General features: G+C 55.3%; 1 protein-coding gene across 3 annotated transcripts in view; it reads right to left on the bottom strand.

Annotated features, from left to right (window-relative positions):
• The window catches only part of HRH2 (histamine receptor H2), a 33,976-nt gene extending 8,141 nt beyond the window's left edge, over positions 1-25,835 (bottom strand). Inside the window, exons 1-3 of one of the 3 annotated variants that reach the window (XM_074313909.1) lie at positions 25,645-25,833; positions 17,083-17,310; positions 12,929-14,472 (exon numbers count right to left, since the gene is read on the bottom strand). In XM_074313909.1, the coding sequence (XP_074170010.1) occupies positions 12,929-14,001 (1,073 nt within the window). In that variant the 5' untranslated portion in view covers positions 14,002-14,472; positions 17,083-17,310; positions 25,645-25,833. Of the gene's footprint in view, positions 1-6,402; positions 12,612-12,928; positions 14,473-17,082; positions 17,311-25,644 lie in introns of those variants that run through there. The other 2 variants (XM_074313910.1, XM_019716214.2) reach the window with 2 other exon arrangements.
• Between the last annotated feature and the right edge of the window lie 1,215 nt (positions 25,836-27,050).

Genomic DNA, 27,050 nt, shown 5'->3' with positions numbered 1-27,050 from the left:
ATTTTCTGGAGGTAAACACAGGGGGTTTGTCTGTGCCAGCGGCTGCTTTGAAGGGGCGGGCCAGGGGCAGGTATGATGGGCAGGGGCGTCGCCCTATCGTAAGCCCGCAAGGTGGAACGCTGTCCTTCAGTGGTAAGGGTCGGACACAGCTGGGCGAAGACTTGCTGCGGGCTTTGCAGACACGGTGGTTATTTTCATGTCAAATAAGGTGAAATTTATCCAAAACACAGTGAATTTCATCCAAGAAAGGCACTCCAGCACTCGCTGGACTTAGTTGAGAGCAGAGTGCAACCCAGTCACAAACCGTTAATCCCTTTTTCCCCCATGAGAAGGGAAACAGAGGGTCAGGCGCTTTGGGCTCCTGAAAGGAATCCAGGACACACATCCCTGAATATGGTGGGCACAGCCTGGGACCAGCCTGGGCGCCCATCGAGGGAGGGCTTGGCTGTGACCCGGCCGTCTCCGTGGACCCCTAGCTTGCAGCTGGTGAATGCGTGACTGGCAAGAAGCGGCATTTACGGAGCGCGCCGCGCTAGGTTCTGCGCAGGGTGTTCGCAGCCTTTTTCTAGTTCAATCCCCCCCCCCGCCCCGGGGGCGCCGTAAGACAAGCGCAGGTGTCCCTGTTTCACACCCCAGGAAACTGAGGCTTCGGCGGGTGTGAGATGCCCCGGGTCACTCACTAGCAAAACTCAAACTTGAACCCTCAGCTGTTGACTCCCAAGTGCGCGCCCCTCGCAGTGCGCATGCGCCTTCACGAGGGCCAGACTAAAGAATGAACTGGACAGAACTGGACCGAGAGCTAAGATGAGAGCTGTGGGGATGGCCAGGGCAGGGTCGCGGTGTCAAGTAACTTATGGGTGTGAGTGGATGTGTAGTGGTGTGTGCGTGCACACAAGAGTGTGAGTGTGTGTGGGGGGCGGGGCTGGGCAGGACTCTGTGGCCCAGAAGCCACTTCTGCCCTGGGACCCAGCGGAGGCTCTGTGGAGCAGCTGGCATTTGAGTTGGGCCTGGGGCAATGGGTGGCAATGGAACGGGGGTGTAATGGGGGAGTTTCTGCAGACTGAGGGGCAGCATGGCTGTGGGGTGATCTGAGAACAGGAAAGTCTAGTGCAGCTGGAGAAGAAGGAGCCTGGGATGCAGCGGGAGGAGAGAGCAGACAGGATGGTCCTGATGGAGGAGCTTGCCTGTGATTGGCAGGACTGGCCGCTGCCGAAGGCTTTGGAACTGGGGAATGTCGGGGACTGACCAAGGAATGGTCTCAGCTTGTGGCCTGCACTGGCCCTTCTCCAAGATTTTACAACTGCATGGATCAGTGAGATTGCACCTGCCCATGGCAGCGGGTGGCCCGGGGAGGCTGGGGGAAAGGACGGTGCCCCTCTGGGGAGGAGAATGCACCCACCTTCCCCTGGGGGAGCCAAGGCGGCAGGGCATGGGCTGGCAGTTTTCCTGGCTGTCCTCTCTACAGCCCTCAGCCAGCAGCCACATTGAACAATTACTGTATGCTTGGCGACTCGATGAAGGGACTGGTCCTTCATGGGGCTAAGTGACCTGACCAAGGTCACACAGCTGGTGGGTAGAGAAACAGGGCTCTGTGCCATGTCTGCTATTTCCAAAACCTGTGTTCTGAGCCTTCGGGCCTCTGAATAACAGCCACTATCCACTGAGTTCCCACGGCAGGCCTGGCCCAGCTCTAAGCAATTTGTAAGTATTAGTTCCATAAATGCACATGTATTACTCTCACCCATTTAATGGAGGAGAAAACTAAGGCACAGAGAGGTTAGGAAACTTGCCCGAGGTCACACCGCCTGTGTTACATGTTAGAGCACATTGGGTTTGTTGCTTGAAGGAGAAGTGAAGACATGGGGACCCCTACTTCCACTGACCCCCTCCCCTGCCTCCCTCCCACCCACTTCCTGCTGCTGAACTGGGTTTGCAGAAAAATAAAACGATGACAGTTCTCATGGGTTGGGAACTTAGCCCTGAACTTCCACAACTTCCATGTGATACATGTGATGTAGTTGTCACAGTCTTATCTCTGACAGATGAGGCAGTGTGAGCCACAAGGGCTTCAGTCACTGGCCCAGCGGCTCACAGCAAGGAAGCCGAGAATCTTGAGAGCCCCGCTGGGCTGAAGCTGAACCGCAAAGCTCGAGACCCTCTGCCTGCCCCCTCCCCTTGCACCACACAGGGAATTTGGGTCACATGCACATCTCCCAGTCCTGGCCTTGTGTTCACCCTGCCCCCCTTCTCAAACCCTCCAGCAACCTCCATTTGAGACTGATCGGCTTGTCCAATCTCCCTTGAAACCACGGCAGGTCTCTTAGAACTGAGGAAACCCCAAAGCCCCTGCTTGCTCCTGCCAGTGGCTGCTCGCGGGCAAGAACTCACGGTGTCCGGGCACCTCCCAAAGCCGTTTCCTAAGGCTCATTCCATCCCACCCTGGGAGGCGGGTGGGTGTCACACCCATTTCAGAGAAGAGGAAAGTGAGGCTCAGGGAGGATGGCTGTTTGCCCAAGGGCACCCTGGCCTGTCACACTGCGTCCTGGGCTTGGCTCCCTGTCGTTTTGATTTGAGGCTTATTTTCTCTTGTCTCTGAATGGAGGGGGGTCTCGCCTTTCTGGTGATTTCTCCTCAACCCCTTCATAGATGTTTCTCTCTCTTCCCTGCCCCCTGCCCATTCTTGAATGCCGGTGGCCCCTTCTCACCGGCTACTCTCTCTGCCCTGCTCAGACCCCCCCACAGCACTTCCAGGGCCCGCCCCTACTTGGCTTCCAGGAAGCATCCTTGCCATGTGGCAGGCGGCAGGGGAGCCCCTCGCTTTTTAGAAAACAATTAGGCAGAGTGTCACAAAAGGCCTAAAATATCCCTCCCCCTTTGACCAGTAATTCTGTTTCTAGAAATTTGGTTTCTAGGGAAATAATCTGAAAGCAACAAAATGTTTCCTGCTGACATACATCTCTGGGTTGCTTCTAAGAGCAAAAACAACGCAGAGATGTCGGCAAAGCAAACGATAGGAAAACATATCAGTCAATCGGGGCGCCCCACGTGTCAGACACTGTTCTCGGGCCTGCATATTTATTCTCTCCTTTAAAACTACAGTTTGAAGCAGGTACTAGTAACATCCTCATTTTACAGATGAAGAAACTGAGGCATGGACAGGCTAGGTAACGTGCCCATGGCCAGTGTCCCAGGCAGCCTGACTCCACCAGGCTCAGCCATTCCCAGAGCCGTGGGGGCTGCTAGTTACCGTCACCAGGTAGGCGGTCCTGAAATGTGGGCCAGTGTGCCAGGTGTGTGCTGTGCCTCAGGTGGTGGGGGTGCGGGGATAGGATACTGTTTCGAGATGTCCATGTGCTGCCCTGGCTTCTCACCCGGGCTTGTCCCGTGGCCAGTGCCGCCCCCCACCCTTCAGGCAGTGACTGCAGGTGAAGGCAGACATGATTTCTTGAGCCCCCAAAATGTCCTTGGTGAGAGAGCCCAGGGACATTTGGTTTGCAAGAACCTGTGAGAGGAGGCAGAACCACTTGAGGGCTGGAGTGGGCCCTGCCCCCACCCCTCTCTTTTGAGGTCAGAGCCCTACCTGGAGGCGAGGTGGGGGCCAGTGGAGGATGTGGGGGGGGTGTCTGCAGCAGAGGCTTGTGCCGTGTTTCCTAGCTGGAAGCCAGGACAAGGGAAGGTCCCCTGCTGACATGGCAGCAAGGAGGCTTCATGTAGCTGCTGTACCCCGATTCCTTGTATTGATGGTTCAACTTCCAAAGTCACCGCGTTTACAACTGAAATTGACCGAGCTCCCTTGACCTGGAAAATGTACATTTCCCACCATCGAATGGTGGCCTGTGGGCGCCTGAGCAGAATGAAATACCGAATCTTACACCTGGGCGGATTCAGAGCTGTGCTCTAAGCTTCTGTCCCAGACACAGGCATTTACGCCCTTGGACCTGTCCCCAGCCCTGGAGGGAGGTGCTGTCGTGATTCAGCCCGATTTTTCAGATGGGGACAAAGTTTTAGAGAAGGCAGTACTTGCCCAAGGTCACCCAGCCCGCAGCACTGGAGCAGCCTTCAGAGCTCTCTCAACAGAGCAGGCTCCCCTTTCCTGTGGGTGCCCCAACACACCCCCTCAGCCTTCACACATGCTGTTCCTTTGCCTGGAATGGCACCTCCAGCCTCTGCCCCATCAGCTTAGAAAATGCCTGGTGTCTTTCAGGAGTCAACCGAGATGTCAGCCCCTTCAGAAGCCTCGGCCCCCCCACCTGCCAGGTCCAAGCACTTGTCACACATGCTTGTACCCCTCCCTGCTCACCCGGACCTCCATTAGTGTCTCCTTCCCCCCTCCCCCCACATTGCCGGGAATGGGCCCTAAAGGATGAGTGAATGTGAACCAGTAACACTCAGCAGCCCCTAAAACGGGGGACATGTGACCTGCTTAGGACACATTGAGGCCACATCTGCTCATGAAAGCCAGGAAGGGAGAACGGAACCGTGACTTCAGGGCTTGTGGATGCTGGCAACAGGAATGGCGTTTCTCTTCGACTTTGCATTTTAATGTTCCATTTCAACAGTAATTCAGTACTTATATGGACTCTCTCTGCCAAGTCAGTGTGCAGAGGGCGAGTTCCCTGAGTCCTTTGGGCACTGGGCACTGCCTTGCCACCCACCCCAAACGTCTGCCTGGCAGTGAGGACGGCCGCAGTCTCTCCCTGGGCCCGTGATGCCCAGTCTGCGGCCCCACACTCAGCCTTCTGCACCAGCAGAGCTTGTAGAGCTTGTAGAGCCGCTTTTGGCAGTTGGGACAAACTCCCCCGCCCCCTCGTCCCATCTCTGGGCCGGGAGGGACTGATCCTCACACCCCAAGAGAGCCAGGGGCTGTGCACACCTGGGAATATCCCTCAACATTGCCACATACGGCCCCTGTGGGTGTAAAGACACTTGTGTCACCGCGAAGCAGAGGGGACTTGACCTGCTGTTTCTCCAGGAGCAGTGCTGCCGCCTGAAGCCTCAGCTCTGACTCACGAGGAAGCTGGGCTCAGATAGGGACGCGATCCTCTCAAGGCCACACGGCCTGTTAGTGGCAGAGGCAGTGAGAAGCCCAGTGTCTTCCGCCAGGCTGGGGCTCTCTTGGCAGCCCCCTGCTGGGCCAGTCTCACCCATCTGTCCCTGGCCCTGCACTTGCAGCTCAGGTCGTGACAAGGACACATTTTACTGAATTTGCCTCCACACTCAGAGTGATTCATTAGTATGAAAAACATGTTCTTCAGTGCCCTTGCCAGAAGATTCTTGACACAAACACAGTTGGGGGTTTGGCATAATTTCTGTCTCTTATTTAGCATTTATATATAATTAGTGTTGGAATAGTCCCTTGAGACTGATGCAAGCCCCCCATTCTCAGATGAGGGACACGAGGCTCAGGCTCAGGGCCTGGCCCGAGCAATCCACTGGCACAGCTGAGACACAAGCCCCCACAGCCATGCCCTGAACTGTGAGCTGCTTCTCTGTAGAGGGGCCGTGGGCGGTGGGGGAGACAAAAGAAAAACTTCCCCTTATAAGCATCTACTCTGTGCCAGGCGCTTTGCATAAGTTGGTGCTAAGTGCCATCACAGTCCTTATAGGGAAGCATTTTTATCCTGTTTCTCAGATGAGCAAGCTGAGGCTCAGAGAGGGCAAGCCACCTGACCAAAGTCACAGAGCCAGTGAGTGCCGGGGCTGAACTTGGTACCCTTTTCTTTGCCTACACGGGGTGGGGGGTGGGGTGGGGGGGCTGGCAGACTGTAGCCTGTGGGCAAAATCCAGCCTAACACCTATTTTTGTTGAAATGGTGGGGAATAAATTAAATAAAAGAAGAATGTTTCATGACTGGGGAAAGTGATATGGAATTCATATTTTGGTGTCCATAAATCAAGTTTTAATGGAACACAGTCTCCCCGGATTCGTTTCCATATTGTCTGTGGCTGCTTTCCAGCTAGAAGGGCAAGCTGGAGTAGCTGTGTCAGAGAAGTATGGGCTGCAAGCCTGAAATATTCGCTATCTGGCCCTGTGCACAAAAGGTTTGCTGTTCCCTGCTCTGCACAGCAGACCCCAAAAGTTTGCTGTTACCAGACCATGGGGTCTGGAGGGTCTGGAGGTTGTTCCCTGCATGGGGGTATCAGGACTGAAATCCTGAGCTCCTGCTGTTTGCCGAACCATGTGCCTTGGGCCGGGTGCCCTGGAGAAAGGGCCTTCTCCTTTCTAATTTGTTTACCTGGAGCGCACGTTTTTCTTATGGGTACAAAGCTACTACCGTGTTTCCCCAAAAAGAAGACGTAGCCGGACCATCAGCTCTAAGGTGTCTTTTGGATCAAAAATTAATATAAGATCCGGTCTTATTTTACTATAATATAAGACTGGGTAATATAATATAATATAATATAATATAATAATATAATATAATACCAGGTCTTATATTAATTTTTGCTCCAAAAGACTCATTAGAGCTGATGGTCCGGCTTGGTCTTCTTTTCAGGGAAACGCAGCAGCCGTGGCCCAGAGGTGTAGCTCTCCTTCCTTCCCGTCACAGCCCCTGGGAGGCAGCTCCATAGCAGGTCCCATCAGATCTGAGTCAGAAAGAGCTGGAAGGGAAGGTGTGGAAAGGGCAGGAACAAGGATCGCAAGAAGCCAGGGAGGAGGGGGCTGGCGCCAAAGACACCGTCAGCAGGGGGTAAATGAGCTGGTGACTCCTTTCAGGTGACTCCTGGGGTTTCATCATTTATCCTCCTTGACTTTTGAGGCTGCAAAAGGCTTTCCACCCCCTGTCCCTCTGGTCTCTTTCCCTGACCTCCTCTCAGGGTGCAGGGGGCTCTCACTCCCCAAACTCTCTGAAGAGACAGAAGCTGAAAAGGATTAACTCCTTGTTGCAGCCAGCTGCTCTGGGCGGCTGTGCAGAAGCACAGGTCAGGGTTTCTGAGCCAACCAGGGCAGGAGATGGGGACATGGGCACCTGGGGAAGCAGGACACAGTCTCACGCCTGGAGCAGCCCACCCGGGCCTGCAAATGGCCAAGAGTTGCCATAAAACCCAGGCACTTGGTGAAGGAGAAATGGGAGCATGGCGGGAAGGGGTGGGGGAGGGGCAGACGGGAAGAAAACACAAAACAACAGGAAATACAGGAAGGGAGAAAAGGAAGAAGGAACAGCAAAAACATCACACCAAGTGGCACAAACAGCATGGCACAAAGGAGCCCGGTGCAATAGCCCACGTATTACAGGACATGTCCGGAACAGGCCAAGCTATAGAGACAGAAAGCAGCTTAGGTGCCGTTGTGGGGAAGGGGTGATAGCTGAAGGCTACAGGGTTTCTTTGTGGGTGGTGAAAATGTTCTCAAATGGATTGTGGTGATGGCTGCACCGCTCTGTGAATACACTGAAAACCAGTGAATTGTACACTTGTCATGAGTGAATTGCATAGTATATTGGAGCATCGCTCCAAAAACCTGTTACATAAAGAAAGATAGAACATGAAAGACAAGGCAAAATGAGAGGAAAGAGAAGGATGCATGATGGAGAACAAAACCCACGTCTGGTAAAGTACCTGCCACGTGGCAGTAAGTCTGCTCGCTGCCTGTGTCCCTGACTCCACTTTATCCTTACAACTCTGCAAAGTCAGTCGTTGTCACAGTTACAGGTAAGGAGACCGCAGTGCAGACTGTCCGGTGACTTGCCTAAGAAACGTGCCTGCGTCAATCATGGCTTTCCCTCGTCCGCCTGCCGAGACGGGACTTAGAGCAGAAGACAGGTCAGCGCCATCCTCCCCGCTGTCCCCAGCCTCTGGCCAAACAGGGCCATGGAGATGCAGTGGCCAGCGTCCTGGTTGTCGGGACGCAGGACCCCACCCCAGCTTGAGCACTTCCTGTGTGTTTGGCACAAGTCCCCGCTCCTTCCTGGGCCTGCCTGTGACATAGGCAGGCCAGGGGCCTCTTTCCACTCTAGACTGATCCTCTGAGTCAAAGCTGGTGGCGGATGGGGCTGTGAGGCTGCCCCTGACACCAGCGTTTGGAGGGAGGCCCGTTGTGACATCCAGTTTAGAAAAGGGACCCAGGAATTTCCGAGTTCCCACGAGGTTCCTGGAACTCCCCTTTGAGACTGGTTTCCTGATCTATAAGGTGGGGCAGCATTATTCACTTCTCAGGGCTTTTGGGACCTAGAACAAGGTGTTCATTCATTCATTCATTCATTCATTCAATACACATGGCCAAGCCTGTGCTGTGCCAGGCACAGTGTTAGGTGCTGGGGGTAAACAGTGACCATCGCAGGTACAGGTCTGCCTTCAGGGAGCTCATGGTCTAGGGGAGCAGACATTAAACTGTTGGGTGCATCAAGAGGGCTGAGAGATGGTCTGGGCTGAGGGTGGGGTGCATGGGGTGCAGGGTCTTGGTGGTAGGGATGAGAACTTTGTATTTTATTGCAAGCACACCAGGAGGGGCGATGTAGAACCCCATTTAGGTTTGGAAATGCCCTCTCTGGCTGCAGAGGCAAGGAGAGCAGATGGAGGGGTCAGGTGGGGTGCTGGCTGTGAGGGGAGAGCTGGCGGGAGGGGCGCGGACACCTTGCCTCCCTTTGCCCCTCTTCTTCCGAGGTCTCTCTTGAGCTCTGACTCCTACCTCCAGGGCCCAGGAGTAGCGCAGCGCCAGGCAGGCATGGGGGGCTCTGCAGGAATGAGGACGTGCCCGCCCAGGGAGCGCGACTGTTATCTCCCTGCCTTGGGAGAGTACCCAGAGCCAGTGAGTGGGACGGAGGAGGACGCCAGAGTAGACAGATAGGGTCTACTGCCAGCCCCTCCCGAGCTTGCTGTGGGCCTCAGACAGGCCGCCTGCCTCCCTCAGCATTGGTCTCCCCATCTGGTACCTATGAGTCTGGGCTAAAGTCAAGCCTAGGCAGCATTTCCCCATGGAAGGAGCCTGGGCTTTGGAGTCAGACGGGCTTGGGCTCGAATCCTAGCTGTGCCATGGCTGAGGCTGAGTGGCCTGATTCGGGGTACTTTGCTTCTGGAAGCCTGCTCTTGGCTGGGGCCCACACTTGGAGAACCCCTGTCCTGGAATAACATCCCTCAGAGAGCAGCGCCTCTGCTTTGCTCACTGCAGGGCCCCAGACAGTGCAGGTGTATAGCAAATCCTCGGTGCCTGAGAATGAATGGACGCTGAGTGGGGACAGAAGGTGGTGGTGGCAAGAGGTGGTCAGGGAGCAAATCATGAAGGGCCTCTAATGCGACGCTGAAGAGCTGGGACTTGTGGGGGCTGGACATGGCCCCAGAGATGTCCATGTCCTCCTCACCAGAACCTGAGAGTGTCACCTCATGTGACCGACAGGACTTTGCAGATGTGATTAAGGAAGACCTTTGAGGGGGGAGGTGATCCTGGATTGTCCCGGCGGGCCCTAACTGTAATCACAAGAGCCCTCGTTATAAGCAGGCAGAGGGAGGTTTGGCTACAGAAGAGAAGGAGACATGACGATTGAGGAAGAGGTCAGGGTGACATGAGGAGGGGGCCCTGGGCCAAGGACGGTGGGCGGCCCCCAGAAGCTGGGGAGGATTCTGCTCTGAAGCCTCCAGAAGGACCCAGCCCTACCAATACCTTGACCTCAGACTCCTCCTGAGCTGCAAGAGAATACAATACATGTGCATTGTTTTCACTCGTCAGGTTCATGGTCATTAGTGACAGCAGCCCTTGAAACTAACACAGTTCTCTATCCGGTAGAAGCTTAGGTTACTGGGGGGGGCGGGGGGGGGCGGGGGGAGAGGCTGGGGCTGGGAATCAGAGAGGATGCAGGTGAGGCTGTCTAGGGCAGAGGTGATGAGGGCTGGGGTGTACAAGGCCCGTTGGGCTCAGGAAGGGGCAGATGGAGCATCCCGCTGGGGAGGTGGCTGCAGGGAAGGGAGGACAGGCCAGCGGGGCCACTCTCTCTCCAGGAGTCTCCCCTTGGCTGACAGTGCCGGCCACCCCAAGGGCAGGCCCGGATCAGTCCCTTGGAACTCTCAGCTCAGGCAGACACCCCACCCCCTCGACAGCGATAAGGGCTCTCGGTCAGGTCAAGGCCGGTTTTTGTCCCCATACAGACAGCAGGAAGGACATTCTATTGGGCCTTAGGGAAGCTGGGAGCCGACCTCATGCGAGGGCCACACGAGGCCCCTATCACCCTGGCAGCCTGTGGGAAAATCCACGTCTGGCTGACCTTGGCCTCGTACACCTCCTGGGCCCCTCACAGTGGGTGCTCCTCCAACCCCATCCCCATCCGCCAACCCCCCTGCACCCACGGCTGGAGGTCAGAGCACGGCGTGATGTAAGGAGCACATGTTCTGAGGCTGCTGAGTGTGACCCAGGCAGGCACGGCCTCTCAGCCGGCCTCGCTCACAGTCTTCGGAGCCCCCGACCCAGCGTGGCTGTGAGGATCCGAATAACATGTGGGTGCTGACACCCTGCAGTGAGCCCGCACCCACAGGCAGTCAGGAGTGGGGCTGCTGTTTGTGCTGATGCTCAGATCTTGGCTTTGGCCGACTCACTAGCTTGTGACACTTGGGCAATTTACTGAACATCTCTGAGCCTCAGTTTTCCCATCTGTAAAGTGGAGACTAAACAAACACCTACTTCATGCGGTTGTGTGGAGAATGAAATGAGGCCATGAGCCGGAAGGTCCAGCCCTGCCCCGTCTGCATTCAAGGCTCAGCCCGCAGGTCGGCTCCCCGGGCTGTGCAGCACCTCAGCCGGTGCTTCGCCCGCTGCTCTCCAACCTCAGCATGTGCTGCACTAAACCATCGCCAGTCGCTCAGCTAGACCCTGCAAGTGGCAGCCCGGGGTGGGGGTGGGGGCTTGCTTTATCTCCCTTTGCCCCCTTAGCATTGGCACAGGAGTGGGGCTAGGACACCCTCACACAGTGATTGGTACATAGAACAATGGCCAAAGTGTCACACTGGCAGCTAATGGTGCTCAGTGGCTGTTAGCTGTTGCGAAGTCTTATGGAATGTTTCCCTAAGGATAAGGGGTAAAGCTGCCTATCGTGCGGAGGTCACGCAGGTAAGAGCAGGAGGAAGTGGCATGCATGACTAGACTGGCTCGTGTTGGCTGCTTTCTGGGGAGTCCACGCCCCCTATTTTGGTCTCTGTTTGCTTTGTAAACTACCTGGGCTTTGCCGTCCAGGCTGCTTCCTGAGCAGGGAGGGTGGAAGGGCAGGGATGGGCATCTTACCCACAGGGCCGGAGAGGAGGTCTCCAGTTCCGCATATGGCGGGACACCTTCAGTGGCTTAGAGGGTGCTTTTGGGAGGGAGAGTCTAGAGGCCAGGAGGCCAGGCAGAGGCTGGATGCAGAGCAACAAGGCTTGTTCCAGAAGGGAAGCTAGCAGTGGAGGAACCGGACACCCGGGTCTATGAGGGGACACTCCCCACGTGACCACTGCAAAGATCAAAGGGCACATGAGGCCCAGGGGTCTAGCTGGACAGTCCCCACCCCTGCCCCGCGCTCCACAGAGACCAGAGCCTAGAGGGTGTGGGTCTGTGGTGTCAGCCAAACTTTACTAGAGGCTGACACTCAGTGCTTGAGAGCGAACATGTGACCACGGAGGTTGCAGAGCCTGCTGGCATCCCTTAGCCCACGTACATTTCAGGCAACTGTGGTAGGTGAGCAGGGCAGGCTGCGTGAGGGCAGACCCCACGCTCTGGAGAGGAGGAAGCTGAGGCCCGAGAAAGGCGGGGACCTGCTCAAGCCACAGAGTGAGCGAGGGCACAGCAGAGACTGGGTGTGTGCAGCTGGCGTTCCATAACTGTTCATCACAACAAACGCCAAGGATGTTATTTCTACCTGCCGCACACTCAGCACAGCGCCCAGCATATGGTGGGAAGCTGATACACGTTTGCAAACGAATGAACCTACGAACGAATGAGTGAGTCAGTCATACAGACCAGCCTTCTGGGGGCAAAGGAACGGTCTGTGGGAGGGAAAGGAAAGTGACACTTGCTGAGCACGTCTATGGGCCAGGGGTCCTACCAGCGTCCTGGCGTCACTCCTGTCGGCAGAGCTCGCACAGACCTGCACACGTTCTCGCCACGCGGCTTCTGCCGCTTAAGTCTTTGGTGCCGTTTCCCGTCTCATACCCTGTATTGGTTTTGTCACCAGTCGATTTGCCCAAATCTCATACCCCTTAGAGTTGAATCCTGGGGTGTCCTCTCTCTTGACTCTCTGACACCCCAAACATCCAGCGGTGCCTGAGCCTGTTTTTCTCCTCCTCGCCTCCTAGATTTTGCTCTCGTCTGTTGTCCTCTCTCACGGACCAGTGCCACAGCCCCCTTCACTGATGTCCCCGTCTCATCCTTCTCATCCACATCTTAGGGGGCAACAGTGCCCTCTTTCCACAGCACAGAGCTGCCTGGGTTACCCCACCTTCTAACCCCCCATCTTCCCCGCAGACCTGCAGTACAATGTCCAAGCCCCTGGCCTGGCCTTCGAGGCCCTGCCGCCCGTCGTGACCAGTCCTCTTTCTGCTCTGACTTGAGTGCCCTCAGCACAGAGCTGACTCACAATGGTGCTCGATGAACCAACTGGGTTTCTCGAGAAATCCCGGGAAGCAGCCTTAGTTCACGGCCATCTGCGGGCTGTCCTGCGGGGGTTAGGTGAACACTTAGGACCACCAGCTACGTGGCAGAGTTGGGCCTCAAACTGAGGACTCCTGATTGTAAGGACAATGTAGCCCACAAGTTGTGGAGTTGGGGGTCCTCTGTCCAGATCCCAGCTGTGTGACCCTGGCCAGGTAAAGGTTGCACCCTGGGAAGGCTGTTGGGACCGTGGGAACGTGCTCTCGAAGAGCACCAGCCCCTTCTAAGCAGCCGTCCCCTTCATGATCCCCGTCGGTGGGGCGCGGGAGGGAGACACACAAATGCAGGGCACGTCCTGCACACAAATGGCCAGCGCAGTTACCTGTCGGTGGCTCCCTGGGGAGCTGTGGCCTCTCTCCCACTCCACACCTGGAGCTTCACAGACTTCTCTTCCTGCCGCCTGGCTTCTCGGCCTTGCGTCCTGGAGAGCCGGCAGCTGTTGGACATCAGAAACGGTTGGTGGGCGTGGTGGCCGGCGGCCCTGCAGCCGAGCAGCTGCTGGTAGGCCAGGCGGAAGTCCCTGTTCAGTGCGGCGTACAGGATGGGGTTCAGGGCCGAGTTGGCGTAGCCCAGCCACAGCACGACGGCTTCGAAGGCCCTGTTGACGCTGTCGTCCCCGCGCAGCCCCCGGTAGACAAACACAGTGAAGTAGGGGAACCAGCAGATGACGAAGGCCCCCATCACGGCGGCCAGCGTCACGGTGGCTTTGTGCTCCCGCAAGGTGGCCGCCTTCCAGGAGCTGACGAGGTGGGTCCTCTTGGCCTGGTACCGGGCAATCTTGAAGATGTGGTAGTAGGTGACGCACATGACCAGCAGCGGCAGGTAGAAGGTGACCAGCCCGTCCACCACGCCATACACCAGGTTCACCTGGACTTTGCAGTGCAGGCTGGTGTGGTTGACGATGCCGCTGTCACCCCTGCTGTTCCAGCCCAGGTGGATAGACAGGAAGGACAGGGTGATGGACACGACCCAAATGAAGACCAGGGAGATGGCGACTCGGGCTGGGGTGACCAGCATGGGGTAGCGCAAGGGGGCCATGACGGCGCAGTAGCGGTCCAGGCTGATCATGAAGAGATTGAGGATGGAGGCCGTGCAGAGCATCACGTCCAGGCTGGTGTAGATGTTGCAGAAGACGCTGCCGAAGCTCCACCTGCACGACAGCTGGTAGAGGGCTGAGAAGGGCAGCACCAGGAGGCCGAGCAGCAGGTCGGTGATGGCCAACGACACAATGAAGCAGTTGGTCAGGCTGCGGAGCCGGCGGCTCAGGCTCACGGCCAGGCACACAACCACGTTGCCGGCGACGGTGACGACGATGAGAACCGTGAGCACCACGCCAACCGTGGCCTTGAATGCGACAGAGTCCAGGCAAGAAGGGGCCGTGTCGTTGGACGCCATCCTGGGAGCCCGGGGCTCCTGCCTCTGCCCACCGCCCCTGGCTGCCTCTCTTCCAGCTCCCAGTGTGTCGGTGACGTCAACCCCTGGGCTCCAGGCTGCCCAGCAGAGCCAAGGGAAAGTGTCCAAATGTGGGGAGTCAGCGCTGTTTTTCTAGAAAGGAAGAAAGCAGGCTCCTAGGAAGTGCTGGGCCTGGGTGAACGGAGAAGAGGGCAAGTTGGTGGTTTCAAGTACCGTCCTCAGATTGCCCCCTGCAGAGCCGGCTTCCTCCTGGGTTGGAGCAGGTCTCCACTCTCCAGGTTTCGCGCAGAGACTGAGCCACTGGGGCTTGTGTCTGGCGGTGGCTCTGGTTTGATGCAGGAGGGGTCATGTAGTGACAGGGCTGCATCCTTCTCCATAGCTGAGGGCTGCTCCCATCTACGTGACGGGTGACGGAGGCTGCGTCTTCCCCTCGGGACGACTGGAGAGCAGGAGCTGAAAATGCAAAGGTCGGGCGTTGAGCACTTTGACACCAGACCAATCGGTGACCCGATTCATGATATATCCTTCTCGACCTCGACCTCCCTGCGAGACACCTGGAGACATTAGCCAGTCTGGGTGGCTCTCCTTGGGAGGGACAGAGGCAATCAGGATATGTGGCGGGAGGAGGAAGGGAGTCAGCATGAGAGGGCCTGGGGTTCCGTGTCACCTGAGAGACGGTCGGAGGGGCTGGGACTGGTTATACTGGAGAAAGAATGATCTAGACACAGACTCCAAGCTCCAAGCATGGGCTGCGTCTGCGTGTTTAGTGCTGGTTCCCAAGCCTGGCCCCGCAGGTCGGCATTAGGAGTCCGATGGATAAGTCGTCAGATGAATGACTAAATAAGCAAACGTAATGAATTTACTCGGATAAAGCGCCGAGAGCAGTGCCCGACACGGCTGTTTTACAAAATGTCATCATACTCTAAACCCGCAGCCAACAGACTTCAGGAAAGGGCCGGCTGGTGAATATTTTCTGCTTTGCATCCTGCGCGGGCTCCGTGCAGCGACTCTGCTCTGGCGTTGTGAAGCGAAAGCACGTACACAGACCATGCATGTGGGTGAGCGTGGCCTGGCTCCAAGAGGACTTTACTACGGACACTGAAATTAGAATTTCACATGATTTTCACGTGTTGCAAAATATTCCTCTTTAGGTTTCCTCCAATTCTAAAGCTATTTCTAAACTCTTGAAGAATGTAAAAGCCATTCTTAGTTCATGGGCGGCAGAAAACCAGGCAGAGGGCCAGACTCACTGCTGTCATAGTTGGCTAACCACACCCCAACCACCTGCTCTAAACCTTACTTTTCTTATTTGGCAGCACGTGTGGTCCCTGCTCCAAGTCAGTTGGTACAGGGCTCATGAAGTGTTTCTAATGGCTGCATAACAGCCTGTGGGGTGGGAGTGGGGCTGGCCAACGTTTATTCTATCACCCCCTCTCTCATGGGCATGTGGGTGATTACCAGTCACTTATTCCCGCCCCCACCCTACTGCAAGCATCACTTCAATAGAATGGCTGCATCCAGAGATTCCCGCCTAGTGGTGACGGTCTACAATTCCAGTTGATACAAAATAAGCTAAGGCCCTGCTCGAGTCCTGGACCCTTTCACAGGAACTGATCCCGGTTTTCCAGAGCTGCCAGCACGGCAGTCTCCCGGGACCTGGGAGTGTGCGGGAATCCAGTCGACTCAGAAACAAGCTAATCGCCATGTGACATAAATACAGCTTCTCCCAGGCTCTTGCCTGCAGCGGTTCTGCAACCGGAATGTGAGAAGCATCCTTTCGTTGTCACCACCATGTGGGGCCAGGGTCACAGCTCCTGGTCACCTCCTGCCGCTCGCGCTGGCTCAGCCACCCGGCCGCATGAGCCGCACGGACTGCTGCGTGTTATTTTTAGAAGATGTTTTCATTACATAAATAGCCCAAACAGCATGGCTCTCACTGCTGTACTTAATTAACTTTGGAGACAGTAGCAGCAAGATTATTTTTTGGAGAATCCTTGTTTCTGATCAAAATATTCTCTGAGTTTCCAAGTTGCCCGGAGAAGTGGCAGCAGATCCGGGAACCCAGCTCCCTCGCTCCCACTCGGCCGGCACTCAGTGAGGATGCATCACCCATCAGCAGACATAGAATGCAACGTCACAGCAGGCTGGGGCTCTCTGCACTCCTCTCAGTCGGCAAGGGGTCTGTCCCCCGTTTGACACACTCAGAGAAGGTAAGAAATGTGCCCAAAGTCTCAGCCCCGCTAAGGGGAAAGTCGGGATTTGAACCCAGGTCTGTCTGACTCCGAGTCCCTGTTCTCAGACACTGCGTAGTTAGCTTTCCCTATAGAACAGGGGTGTCCAAACTTTTCTGAACGTTTTTCACCAAGGGCCATATGTGGTAAAATACACAAACAGCCGGGGCACTCACTCAAGGTGAAGTATGTATTGCCTCACCTGGTTTATATAAGTAAACTAAATATATTTTTGGAATTTGCTGTGGGCCAATTAACAATGGATTGCGGGCCGCAGTTGGCCCGCGGGCCGCAGTTTGGACACCCCTGCTCTAGAGGAAGAAACCACCCTTTGGGCTTCTTAAAGAAACCACACAATTCTCTGTGCATTTATTTGTATCACGAAACACTTCCTCATACGCAATGCCAGCACGTTTGTCTTTGTGGTCACAGATATAGTAACTGTTCCCCACAGTGGGCTGGGCATTTGGTGAAAGCCTCGTAAGACAGTGAGTGACTTGTGGTTGAGGCTGTTCAGGAGACAGCGAGAGAGAAAGGCCAGCCTCCAGTGCTCTGAGCTCTGCTCCCACCCTGTCAGCCCTTCCGAGCCACCAGGGGCCCAAGCCAGGGGCTGCTGTGGCTTCTGTCCTCAAGTGCCCCTTGTGCAAAGCCTTGCAGCCCCTTGGAGCAGACCCTCTGCCCAGGCTGCGAGGTAGATGTTGTCTGGAATTCGGGGCACGCTCTGTGGCAGCTGCTCTGAGCCCCACCCACACGTTGGACATGGGCGGGGCTCAGAGCAGGATGGTGGGATCACACTGGACCTTGGTGGAAGGCAATGGACCGTGACACTGACCAGTTCTGTTTGCCGAGCACCTGTAGATAATTGCATGTCTCTGTGAGGCAGAGGTCATTACTATTCCCATTTGACAGATGATGAAAGCCGGGTTCAGAGAGGTGAAGCCACTCGTCCAAGGGCACACAGCTGGTACAGCTGGCAAAGCGGTAGGCTGGGCTCTGAAGCAGGCCTGGTTCCATCGTCTCTGAGTATCTGTAGCCACACTTCGCACACGATTACATACATCTGGTGACAACAAATTCCCTTAGGTATTGATGATCTGGGAAAGTCTTTATTTGTCTCTCTCTCCCTTTTTTTTTCCGTTGAGGTGAAACCCATAAACACTAACCATTTTAAAGTGACAACTCAGCGGCATTTAGCACGTTCACAGCGCTGTACAACCACCGGCTCGGTCTGGTCCCAAAGCATTTTCATCCCCCGAAAGGCAGCCCCACAGCAGGAAGCTGCCACTCCCGCCTCTTCCGTGCTCTCTGGCAACCACCCGCCTGCTTTGTGCCTCCATGGTCTGCCTCTTCCAGGTACTGTGAGTGCAACAAGCAGGCCCAGTGCAAGTGTGGGCGTGGGGAGGACCCCTGGCTCTCTTCTCCACCCTCTGTCCCCCTTCCTCCACCTGGGAGCTCAGGCTACGTACTAAGGCAGCATCCTTGTCGTCTGTCTTCTTCCCATCGAGCCGGTGGCGTCCTCTGAAATACAGCTACCTTGGGTGTGGCCACTTCCCTTGGCTGCTGCTCACATTCTGGTCCTGGACCAAGCCTGGACTTTTGTGACTGCCTGCACTGGCCTCCCTGCTTCTCCCTGGGATCACAGACACCGCCCGCCCCCTTCTGTCTAGTGCGTGCTGTCCGGTTACACCCTGGCCTTAGCTCGCAAAGCCCCACGGGACCGTGCCCCTCTTCTCTGACCTCCTACTTTCCCCACAAGCCTCAGTGGGTACCTGGCCACACCAGCCTTGCTCCAGTGCCTCGGACATGTCAGCTCTCCACCCCGGAGCTCTGCCTGTGATCTGTCACTGACATCAACGTTCGCGTCATGGCACAAATGTCGGTTCTGCTGATGGGCTTCCCTTGAGCCCTGAGCAGTTCCTGCGCCCTTGCTCACCGTTCCATCAATGCCTTCAGGAGAGCACAGGTTTTCCTGGTGTTTCTCTTGCTTCCCTGTTCGTTCATTATTTTTCTGTCCCCAGTGGCATTTGAGCGCTGTGAGGGCCAGGCTCCCCCCTGACAGGCACTTCCTGGTTGGCTAAATGCATATAGAAAACAGTCATCATAACGATATAATGTTCCACTTGTCCAGCACTTTGAAAGTGCCAACCGATGTCCTAAGTACTTTACTTACTTTATCCCATTTCATATGTGTCGCAGCCCTATTACGTGGGTACCATTCTTCATCTCCATTTTATAGATGAGGAAATTGAGGTTTATGGTATTTTGTGACTTGGCCAAAACCCACTGCCAGCAGTGAGTTGGCAAGTGTGGGAAGGGCCTGGAGAGAGAGCTTTCAGGGCACGGGTTAGATGGGGCCAAATGAAAATTCAGCCTTGGGTCTTCGAAGGCAGGTGAGACCCTAGACTGTGAATGTTTGCTGGGAGGTCTAAATCTTTGCCACGTGAGGGCAGGTGAGGAGATGGGCTTCGAATCTTAAAGGTTTCTTCCAGCAACTCTGTGTGTGTGTGTGTGTGTGTGTGTGTGTGTGTGTGTGTGTGTGTGTGTGGAGGGGGCGGGAGAGAAGGAATCATGAGCCCCTGAAATAATAAAAGAGGAGAGTCTGGGTAGAAACAAAACTCAGTGGTCACCTGATGTCCAGGAGCCACTTCTACAGCATCCCAGAAAGGCATCCCCACTCTTCTTGCATACCTCCAGTGATGGGAGGCTTACTATCTGACATAGTGCTTGTCAGTCAGTCACAGCCATTTAAAGATGTTCTAGAGCCCTACACTCTTTCTTTTGGAGTCCTTACCCTACGATGTAACAAATACATTGTAATATGTGCACATTCCACAGAAAATAGTATGTGGCTATTTAATATAATGAGCGGCCATTGATTAGTTGTCATAGTGTTACATGTGTAGATTACAAATTAAACATTTTTTGCTTGCAATTTTGTGATTTCCTTGTAGTTTAGGTCTGGTACATGAGAGAGAGAGAGAGAGTTTGCAGAGATTTCTGTGCTCCTGAAAAGCTCTGAGGCTCCAGAGAACAAGTCTAGGTTCCTGGTCCTGGCCCCTCCACTGTACCCCTCCCTGTCACCGTCACCTTCACCACCATCACCACCATCCTCACTGCTGCTACTGCCGTCACCATGATTACTGCTATTATCGTCATCACCACCTCACCTCCATCACCACCACCACAGCCGCTGCCAAAGCCCTGGGCGCCAGACTGCCCCGCCAACCCCGTACCTTCCTTCCTCTCTGTTCTTCCCACGACACCTCACTCCAAAAAGGTTTTGCCCTTCCAGCAAGGTACAGCTTGTTCTTACAGGCAAAAGTCCTGCAGCCGCTGGGTTACCTTGTCACCTTAATGATATCAGCAGCAAATAGCTAACACTTGCCAGGAGCATTTGTACACGCTGCTTATCTCATGTAAGCCTCCTGGCCTCCCGCACGTCTGTGGCCCCTCCACACACCCACGAGCTCATTTGGATTCCTCAGGAGAACTCTGTGGAGCAGCCAGGGCACCCACTATTTCCCCATTTTGCAAATGTGACACAGAGAGGTCGAACACCTATGCCAAGGCCACACAGCTGGTCAGAGTTGGGAAGAACCCTCTCAGTTTCCATCTCCCGGCAGCTTGCCTGTCCCATGCCTCCCGTGTTTCCCAACCCTCATTCCTGCATGTGGCACTCCATGATTTTTGCCACACCCATAAAATACCAGTTCTATTGTTTTTTTACTTAACATTTTTCTTTAAAGTGCTCGAATTCCTTGCAGAAGGAATTGTTTTATCTTTACAATAACCACGGGGACCACTTCCGCTCGTAGAGGTCACCCTGAAAATACCTGCCATGAAAACACAACCAGTGTTATTAAATTCCTTCTAGGTTCTGCTGCCTGAAGCGCCCAGCCTAACCCTCTTCCTGCAGAAAGGCAGACAGGCTTGTGCTCGAGAGAGGGGTGGGGGTTAAAGACCATCCATGGCCAGCTCAGGACCCCAGGGCTGCTGGCCCCACACTTGGGGAAGCATTTTGCTCACCCCAGCAAGCCAATACCCTGTCATGGAAAGGCGCCCAGGACCTCTCTGAGGCTCCGTTTTCCCATCTGTAAAATGGGAAGATGAAATGAGACGGTACACACTGAAGCGTGATGGCACCTCAGTAAATGTCACTCCCCTCCCCACAGCCATTCTCTGGTTTTTCTTAGTCCCTTTCTTAGAGAAGGCGCTGAAAGCCAGCAGATGGGGGGAAGACACGAGCACTGTAAATATATCCGGACTTGCATCTGGGGCAGGCAGGCAGGGGTGCCCGGCATAAGCCCCGGACAGTCCACAGGCCAGATGGGACTGTGTTTGGTTAGAAGGCCTGTCCTCCTAGCCTGCCCCTCACCCCACCTGCGTCTCAACCTCCAGGTCCCTGATGACAAAGAATTTTTCACAGCAGCTGCGGTTGGTCCCACTCCCTGCTCTGCTTCTCACCAGTGAGGCCATCTTAGCCAGGCGACTGTGCTTTGAGCCCCAGTTTCCCTTCCTGTGAAATGGGGATGATACTTCCAACCACACCAGGGTGTCAAGAGGCTTGTGGAGGTTAAGAGCAAGAAGCTTCTCGAACCAAATATGTGGGTTGCATTGTGGCCATAGGGAGCAGTGACTTGCTGTCTGTCTCCGCGTCACCCTGCCTCAGCTGGCCGCATGGAAATCCCTAGACTCCCTAGTTTTCTGACTGCAAGCGTGAGTGGAGGCCCAGCGCTTGCTAAGAGCTCGGAGGTGTGAGTGACTGCTGAGCTCCATGCTTTGCCCGGCTTTGGCTTCGGACCTGCCTTCCTCCAGCACCCCACCCAGTTTCCGGTCCCCTCCTCTCCCCACGCCCTCTGTGCTCCAGCCACCCAGAGATTTTCACTCTTTCTTTAATTCCCCACATGCTCAGAGAGGGTGTGGAGGTGAGAAGGTTATTCTGCCAGGAAAACTGGGCGATTCCGCAGCTGAAGGTGCTCAGTCCTCGCTGGGGCTGCTGACAGGTGGCTGTGCTGGTCCTGGAGGCCGGACACCAGCTCAGAGCAGCTGTACGTGCTGCTGCAGACAGTCCCTACTCTGCCCGCTCTGATCCGTGACCAACTTGGCTCTAGCCACTTTCCTCTCACTGTCAGGTGCCAGGCCCACGCCCTCCTGGCTGTGCGGTCACATCAAAGAAGGGCAGAGTCGGAAAGGCCCCGAGAAGTCAGCCAGTACTCCCCTGTCTGGCTTTCAGGTGGGGCGGCCGGGCCCAGAGCGGGGCAAGAGCTGGCCCAGTGATGAAGGTGTAGTCATGTCGGGGGCCCAGTTCTTCAGTGTTTATCAGGTAGTTAAATAAACTAAGGAGTGCTAGAAAGGGCCTGGGGGCTGGTGGCCCTTGAGACTGAGGGGACAAGGAGGCCTGGCTGAGGCTGAGCCCAGAGCGCTCATTGGCAATCACAGCAGCTCAGAAGGTTAAACACAGTGCCACGTGACCTAGTGAGTCCACTCCTCAGATGTGCCCAGGAGAAATGAAAACTCACGTCCTCGCAAAGCCTGTGCCCCCTGTTCACAGCAGCATTAGTCACAGTGGCCAAACGGGTGGAAAACACCCAAATGCCCATCAGCTGATGAACACACTGTGGTCCGTCCACACCGTGGAATATTCTTTGGCCATAGCAAGGAATGAAGCAATGACATGTGTTACTATATGAATGAACCTTGTAAATATCATGCTAAGTGAATAAGCCAGTCACAAAAGGCCACCTACTGTATGATTCCATTGATAGGAAATGTCCAGAACAGGCACATCTACAGAGACAGAAAGTACATTAGTGGTTCCCAGCCTTGGGTCTGGGACTCGGGGGTGAACAAGGAGTGGCAGCCAGTTTCTTTTGGGGTGATGGACACGTTCTGGAATTAGGTAGTGGTGCTGATGGAGCAGCTCTGAAAGCAGTTGACTTGTACACTTTAAGTGGGTGAATTTTATGGCATGTGAATTATATCTCTATAAAGGTTTTGTGTTTTAAAAAGGGAGAGATCCCTCTGGTTGCTGCTGGGGGCAGAGTGGCAGCAAGGAGGCCAGGCAGCCAGTAATGCAATCACAGGTTCAACACGCCCAGCGCATGGGAACCGCCTGTAAGTACCTGGCTGCCTTGCTCGGGCCCCTCCCTCCCTGTTCAGGAACGCCCCTCCCTCAGACCCAGGCTTTCTCAGCCTCGGTGCAGCTGACGTTTGGACGGTATACTTCTTTGCTGTGGGGGGGGTGCTGTGCGCTGTGGGGTGTTTAGTGGCGTCCATGGACTCTACCCACTAGATGTCATCACACCCCCTCCAGTTGTGACAATCAAAAATACCTCCAGACATTGACACGTCCCCTGCAGGGCAAAGCTGTCCCCAAGTTGAGAACCACTATTCTAACCTCTCTTGCTCACCTGTTGAGTTCCTACTGATCCTTCTAGAACCACTTCCAGTATCATGTCTTCTGGGGAGACTTCATGCTTCAATCTGTGAAGCCCCACAGTTTCCTAAACAATACCCCTGTCAAAATCCTGAGGACACTGTTTCCACACCACTCTCCCCCACCCATCTGTTGTGATGGCACTTTGTATCTTTGGGTCCCCAACATCCAGCACAAAGCCTGGCACTTTGGAGGTTCCGCTGAGCCATTTCTTTTCCTGTACAGTGCAGAGATGCACTGCCCCCCACCCTCCCAGGATTTCTGTAATAGGTGCTTAAATGTCAACTAATTGAATCTGTCAGCCCTCCTGACTCCCGTCAGAAGTGTAGGCTCTGGATTCAGATGGCCTGGGATCGAATCATGTGTGACACCGGGCTGGGCAAGTGACTGAATATATCTAACTCTTGGTTTCTTCTCTGTAAAATGGGGTATTGACAGTAATACCTCGTAGGGTTATCATGAGCCCATAGTAAGAACACATCAGATGTCAGATATTATTGTATTAATGATTTAGTGTTCCTTTTTCTTCTAAGGGGCCCTCCAGGCCTCAACAAATGTGGCCCCGTCGTTGACAAGTGTCTATGTGTCAGCCTCATCTGGGGTGCTGGCCAGGAGGAAGTGGGAGTGGGTGGGTTATATTGTCACCAGACGCCAGACAGTTGTACGTCTGCTAATTATTAAAGTACAGGCTCACAGCATAAAATCTGGACAGTTCAGAAATTATAGTTGGGGAACCAATCTCCCATAAGGCTGCCACCCACCGGCAAACATTGTTAACACTCTTTGGCTATTTCATCTTTTTCCTAAGGGCTTGTCACAAATTGGTGATCGTGCCATATAGCTGTATATGCATAAGCATGTCCCCTTTCATTAAACACTGTCCGTTTTTAGCAGCCCCGCGATGTCTGATAATTTACTTAATTGAGCCCCTAGTGTTGGACATTTAGTCACTCTCTGATTGTTGATGAATGTGTTTGCATTTGAAAGAGCCTTTATTCATATTCCCATCATTTTGTTTGGATGTCTCTTCTTCTTTTGAAACATTTTTGGCAAAGGAACCTCTCTAGCCTTCGGGACACCCATTTTCCCACAGTGGGGCACCCATTTTCCCATTAGCAAGGATTTCCTCCTGGAGGCTGAGCTAAATCCTTGGGATTGGGTCTTAATCCTATTTCCTCTTCTCTGGGGGTTGGTGGAGATGGACCACAGCTGGCCTTGCTTTTCCCTCAGACGCCTCATCTAAGAGGGTCAGTTCAGCCACTCATCAGTGGCTGGAGAAGAGAAAGTGCCCGTGAACCAGGAGAAGCGGCCTCGCCAAGGTCACAGAGACAGGTCACCTGGGACAGGTGGTAGAGGAAGGAAGGACAAGTTGGTGGAATGGGCGAGTCGCCCGACCTGCTCCCTACCTAGTGACCTGCTCCCTACCTAGCGACCTGCTCCCTACCTGGTGACAAGTAGTGACCCTCCCTCCTTGCAGACCCCTAACGCACAGCTCACCCCCACTGCTGGCCTCCAGACTTCCTCCAGTGGTTATGTACCAGCTCTTCCTATGACATGTGGAACCAGACACCCATGCTGATTGGGTTGGCAGCTGCCTGGTGCCAAGCCCGTGCCAGACTCCTTCCACGGTCATATTCACAGTCATTGGGCTGGTGCAGCCTTTTGGAAGCAGCTGGAGCCAGGCAGACGTGGGGCCAACCCCAGCACAGGCACTTCCTACCAGCGTGACCCTTGGGCGTCATGGAGCCTGTGGGAACACTGGCTTCCCAGGATTGAATGACTGCTCACTGCTACACACACAGCACCCCAGCCCTCCCAGGGCAGGTGGCGGAGAAATGTTATTTTCTAATTCTGTTCAAATCTCGTTGTATCTCGGGGTCAGAGATGTTAATAAATGTCTCTATCTAACTACCTTTCATAATCTACAGGGAATTCCTTAGTAGATAGGAATTCATAATAACTTGCTATTATAAATCAGAAAACTGAGGGTCCGAGACATAAAGCCAGGAATCTCTACAGGATACAAAGTGTCATCTCACAGATTTCCTGTCTTAGAGAACCATCAGGGTGTGTGTCTCTGTTGGGGGGGCAGTGGGGCTCCTGCCACTCCCCCTCACCCCCAATTCCCTAGGCCCTGCAGGGCCGCTGACCATCTCTATCAAAGGAGACCAGAGAAGACCTGGCAATGACAGCTGCCGTGGTGGGGGCACCCCAGGCCCCCAGCACAGGCGGTGGTACTTTCTGCCCCACCTCCATACCCTCCCAACCATCTCAAAGCCGGCAGGAGCACCCCCCTTTCGTGGTGGTGGGGGGAGAGCAGCGGAGAGACTGAGGCTCGCTTGCTCAAGGTCAACTGCACTGTTTGAGCAGGAGAACTGGGATTCCTAGCCCAGGCCAGTGGCCCGGCTCATCCCAAAGGCTAATAGCTCTCCAGATGTTCCTGGAGGACTCCCGCCTGGGCCTCCCTCGCTCTCAGGCCTCTGGGCAGAAGCCAAGGAGGAGGAAGGCGTCCTAAGGGGCTAGGGACCCCTGCCCGCCCGCCCGCCCAGGCCCTCTGCTGTCTTCCCTTAAGCAGAAAGTCGCTCGTGCTCCATTGCGTCCATCCAGACCCGGCGACAAACTAGGGACTGTTAACGCGCAAGTGGACTTTTCAAATCCATCCCCACGTGGGCAGAGGGGACACACACGCGACCCGGCGCCCGCAGCACTGCCAGCGGACCTGGGCTGTGTCCTCTGCTGGTAGCGCCCCCCTTGGCTGGGGCAGGACCCCCACGGTCACAGGGAAGGAAACTGAGGCTCGAGAGCGGAGGGACTAACCCAAGGTCATGCACAGCCAGAGAACGGCGAGGCCAGGGCTGGACCCCGGGGTCCGGGCACGATAGACGCGGGGAACCTGGAGCAGCCGCCCGGGGACCCCGCCCCAGCCCAAGCCCCGAGGGGAGGCGGCGGCCGCGTTACCTGGAGCTGCTGCCCCTGAGTGTGGTTCTGCCACGGTTCAGGCTCGGTTCAGGCTCGCCTGAGTCCCGCGCGGCTCCCGCTCTGCTCCTGGCGGGCGGAGATGGAGAGACGGCTCGCACCCACTTCCTCGTCTCCGCCCCCAACTCGCTCCTCCTCGCTCTCAGCCGCTCCTTCCCTGCCTTTCTCTCCAAGTCTCTGGCTCTTCCCCACTTTCCCTCCCTCCCCTCTCTTCCTCTCTCCCTCTCCCCCCTCTCCCCCTCCCCCACTCTAGCCCTCTCCCCACTCTAGCCCTCCCCACTCTCCCTCTCCCCGACTCTCCTGTTGTCCCCTCTCTCCCTCTCTCCCCCCTCCTCCTCTCCTCTCCTTCCCCCCACTCCACCTGTGGCATGTGCACCCTTGACTTTTCTCCCTGTCCACAGGCAGTCTCGCTCTCCCACACTCTCACTCACTGTCTCTTTTCCTTTTCCCGAGACCTTCTCTGCTTCCCTCTCTGGCTCTGACACATCCCACTTTTCCTTTCTTTCTGTCAGACTTCATCCTCTTTGTCACTCCCCCCCCCACCACTCTCCCCACAGCCTGGCATGGGACCCAGCGTCCAGCTGCCCAGCTGCGTAGTAATTGGCTGAGTGGAAGGGGACTCCCAGCTGTGGCCCAGCGCTGGCTTCAACCCACAGCTGGAGGGCCTGCCCTGGGAAGGCTGTACGCACCCCTCACCTTGGGTGCCCAGCTTCCAGCCACCTGGAATGAGGCTGGAAGAGAGAGAGCGAGAGAACTAGTTTCCAGGGAAAAGCTTAGGTAATTCTGGAATCAGTGGAACTTCAGAAAGAGTAGATTTGTTCTAGCCAAGGGAAAGGATGGCGAGAGAGGAGGTAGGGCGAGGGCCATGGGAAAATAATGCCCACCTTCCAGATGAGAAAGTATAGACTCAGATGGGACAACTTAGCTCTTACACAGCGTGTTGTCGGCTGCTGTGCGAACCACAGGAGACTTCTGCGGAGGGTGTGTGTGTGGGGGGGGCAGGATGACCAAGGGTGTTGTGCGAGGCCCGGGGTTTGCAGCCCCTTGTGGGTGTAGGAGAGGCAGGAAGTCAGATGGGCCGCCCCTGGTTGCTTGGGGAACCTGGACAGGGAGGGCAGTTTCTAGAGAAGCTTAGCAAAAGAGAGCCAAAGGATGCCGGTTCAGCTGAATGTAAATTTCAGACATGTGCTAACAATGATTGACACACCTTGCTAAGTCCTTCTGTCACTGTGGGCCCAGCCTTGTGCTACGTGCTGAAGTGCAGATGCTAAGGTCACCGTCCCCTAGAGCTCTGAGGTCACAGCTTCTGGGGAAGCTGTTGCAGTCTGAATCCAAGTCACCAGCATCCTGGAGTGACAGCAAGAGCCACCCAGCTGGTCTCAGAATCC

The sequence above is a fragment of the Rhinolophus sinicus genome, linkage group LG10 (genome assembly GCF_036562045.2).
Source record: "Rhinolophus sinicus isolate RSC01 linkage group LG10, ASM3656204v1, whole genome shotgun sequence".
Taxonomy (NCBI): domain Eukaryota; kingdom Metazoa; phylum Chordata; class Mammalia; order Chiroptera; family Rhinolophidae; genus Rhinolophus; species Rhinolophus sinicus.
This window is presented reverse-complemented; position numbering and strand designations above follow the sequence as displayed.